We start from the raw sequence: 3274 nt of genomic DNA, 5'->3' as shown, positions 1-3274 counted from the left end.
CACATGATGTGTTCAAGGACCTGTCTCTGTCTCTGTCTCTGTCTCTGTCTGCATCTCTGTCTTTGTCTGTCTCTGTCTGTCTCTGTCTCTGTCTGTCTCTGTCTGTCTCTGTCTCTGTCTGCATGTCTGTCTCTGTCTGTCTCTGTCTGTCTCTGTCTGTCTCTGTCTCTGTCTCTGTCTGCGTCTCTGTCTCTGTCTGTATCTCTGTCTCTGTCTCTGTCTGCATCTCTGTCTCTGTCTCTGTCTGTCTCTGTCTGCATCTCTGTCTCTGTCTCTGTCTCTGTCTCGTAGGACGTGGATCCCAGTTCTCCCGCTGCTCTGGCAGAGCTTCAGCCGCACAACGACTACATCGTCGGAGCGGATCAAGTGCTGCAGGATGTGAGAATTTGATTTGATACTTTACTGAAAAAAACATGTCTCTGGTGGATTTTGAGGATTCGGGAGATTTTTCTGAAACGATATCTTGAGTCGAAGTTAATTCGGAGTTTCTGATTTCCAGTCGGAGGATTTCTTCTCGCTGATCGAAGCTCACGAGGGGAAGCCGCTGAAGCTGCTGGTGTACAACACGCAGACAGACGCCTGCAGGGAGGTGGTGGTGACGCCGAACGGAGCGTGGGGCGGAGAGGGCAGGTCGGTCACAACACACACACACACACAGACACAGACACACACACACACACACACACACAGACACAGACACACACACACACGCATGCACGCACGCCCAGTGCAAAGAAAATACGTTTTACATCTGAGGAACAATATTTAAAAAATGCACGAATGTAAGTGTTTTAATCTCAGGTCACTTTCCACTTTTACTCCACTTCAAAGGGAAATATCGTACTTTTTACTCCACAACTACATTTTTGTTCACAAACCAAAAAATATGAAAATAAACTGAAATAATTTGTTAGTTAAACAGAAAATTAATTGGCGACTATTATCATGATCGTGTAAATCACTTTTGCAGCTTCTCATATAAACTGCATGCATGAGGACTCGCTGCGTTTCTTTTTAATATTTATATTAGTTTGATTGATGAAATTATTGAAACTTTGTTGCATGCGTACCTTTACTTCTAATACTTCAAAACATTTCCCTGAAAACACATTTATTTTAAGTTTAGTCAACACGCGGCAGCGCCAGTTTCCCTGCAGCAGAAGTTCTTCTTTCAGCCTTGTTTGGTGTTTTTTTTTATGTGCCAGAGTCTGCCCTCATACGGTGTTTCGGGGGCGTTACCTGTGCTCACAGGTGACTGATGATCAGTGGGACTCATCATTGAGCTCACCTGGTCACAGCAGATTCAGATAATTACGCTGCATCTGGAGTTGACTTCTCTTCAAATTTTTTCTTACCAGAAAATTAAGAGAAAATATGAGAAATTATATAGAAAGTTGCTGCATGAGGCCGAATGTTAGTGAGCTTTTCCAGATTACACAGCATTTTTCTAAAATGTGTGAATTGTTAAAAACGTTTTAGGAGAATTTACGAATGTTTGCTCTTAGTTTGGGTTGCGGCATTGGTTACGGCTACTTGCACCGAATCCCGGCACATCCTGAAGTATCGGCGGCGAAGCCTCCCACGCCGGTTCCCGTGGAGGAACCCTCTCCTGCGCAGCCTGCACACGGATACACCGAGGTAAATGTGAATCCACCTTTAACTCAGTTAACTCTTTGAAACCTGAGCCAAAAGGTTTGATTTCCCTCAAAAACACGGAGAGAGGGCAGTGAGCAACTCAGCAAGACGTGGCCCCAAAATGAACAAGAAATCAGTAAAAACTTGTGAGAAAATAAGCTGAAAATACGTTAAAAAAAGAAGAAAATGACCCTAAAAACTGTTTTCGTAACATAATTATTAATATAAAAATATATATATAAATAATACCAAGGAAATACAACCAGTTAGTTTAGGTTTCACAGGACTATTTTTATTTTTTATTTTTTAGTCTACAGTCTCTAAAAATATAAAGCAACACTTTTTTTTGCTTTTTTTTTTAGTTAAAGACTTTTTCAGGCCCTCAATAAATATATTTCTTTTATTCACAAATTTGTTAAATTCATGCACGCTTCCTCAAAACTTGCAGCATCTGTGTCTTTGCATTTTGTGATCAGACTGCACATTTTACTTTCTGCACATTTTAGTTTCCTTTATTTCCTTTATTGTGACGATGCTGTTTAATCAGCTCCTCCATCTGTCACACCTGGAAAAGGAGAAGCGCTCACTCACCTGGATTTTAATGAACGTGCGACCAAAGTTTGTTACAAATATACAAAAATACAAATCCTCTGAATGCATAAAAATATTAGTTCTTTAATTTAACACTTAAATTTCTGAGCAAATAAGCTTTATTGTTTGCTTTCAAAAACATGAGAAGAAGCCAACAAGTAATTTAACCAGAAATTTCACAAATATTAGCAAAAAATAATCAAAAAGTTACAGGAAAATTACCTGAAATTATGCAAAAAAAAAAAGAAAACTGACCTCAAGAATGTGCAAAAAAATAGTTTTATTTCTTTTTTGTGTGTAACATAATTTTGCGGAGATAAGAACAGTCAGAAAACTTTGTGGACGTTGCTTTTGTTTTACTGGAAGCCACATTGATTTTTTGAACGTTTTGCACGAGATCAGATTGTTAGTGTTTAGCTGCAGAGCTCATTTCTGTTTCCTGTTTTCAGGCACCTCTGATGGCGCCTTCGACTCCCAGCGACGACGCGTTAGACCTGGAGCACATCGCGCTGCAGGACGCTCCTCTACCGCCACCCGTCCAGAGGGTCATGGACCCCGGTACGTTCACGTCTGCACTGGTTTAACTGGTTTAACTGACATTAAAGTGTCTAATTGTGTTAATAAAAATCTTGTGTCTGGTGTGTTTTTCCAGGTTTCACCGACTCTGAAGTGGCGGCGATGAACCCCGATCCTGTAGATTTGGCGGACAGGCTGGATCAGTCCATGTCGTCCATCGACATGACGAACACTTCGCTGACTATGCACGAGGAGAAGGACGGAGAAATCTCCGGAGTCGGTAAGTTAGGACCGCTGACACTAATGAACCAAACTTTGGTTTATTTGCACAAATTCATGGATGTTAGAAACGAGGTGGAAAAGGAAAAAAGGAGGTAAATATGTTTGAGGAAATAAATACATAAATAAATGCTTAAATAATTACATAAATAAATAAATATGTAAAATGGAAAATAAAATGGGAAATAAAAGAAACAGGGGAATTTATATGCAAAGTGGAAAATAAGACATAGATAAATATAAAAATGAATAC

General features: G+C 40.0%; 1 protein-coding gene across 1 annotated transcript; it reads left to right on the top strand.

Moving 5' to 3' along the window:
- Positions 1-291: 291 nt before the first annotated feature.
- LOC121938337 (Golgi reassembly-stacking protein 1-like) lies at positions 292-3116 on the top strand (the record flags this gene model as incomplete). Its single annotated transcript, XM_042481600.1, has 5 exons — positions 292-378; positions 500-630; positions 1506-1638; positions 2676-2784; positions 2879-3116. Coding segments are annotated over 5 exons (698 nt in total), but the record flags the coding sequence as incomplete, so codon positions are not given.
- Between the last annotated feature and the right edge of the window lie 158 nt (positions 3117-3274).

This window comes from Plectropomus leopardus, unplaced genomic scaffold, assembly GCF_008729295.1.
Source record: "Plectropomus leopardus isolate mb unplaced genomic scaffold, YSFRI_Pleo_2.0 unplaced_scaffold29193, whole genome shotgun sequence".
Lineage (NCBI taxonomy): Eukaryota > Metazoa > Chordata > Actinopteri > Perciformes > Serranidae > Plectropomus > Plectropomus leopardus.
This window is presented reverse-complemented; position numbering and strand designations above follow the sequence as displayed.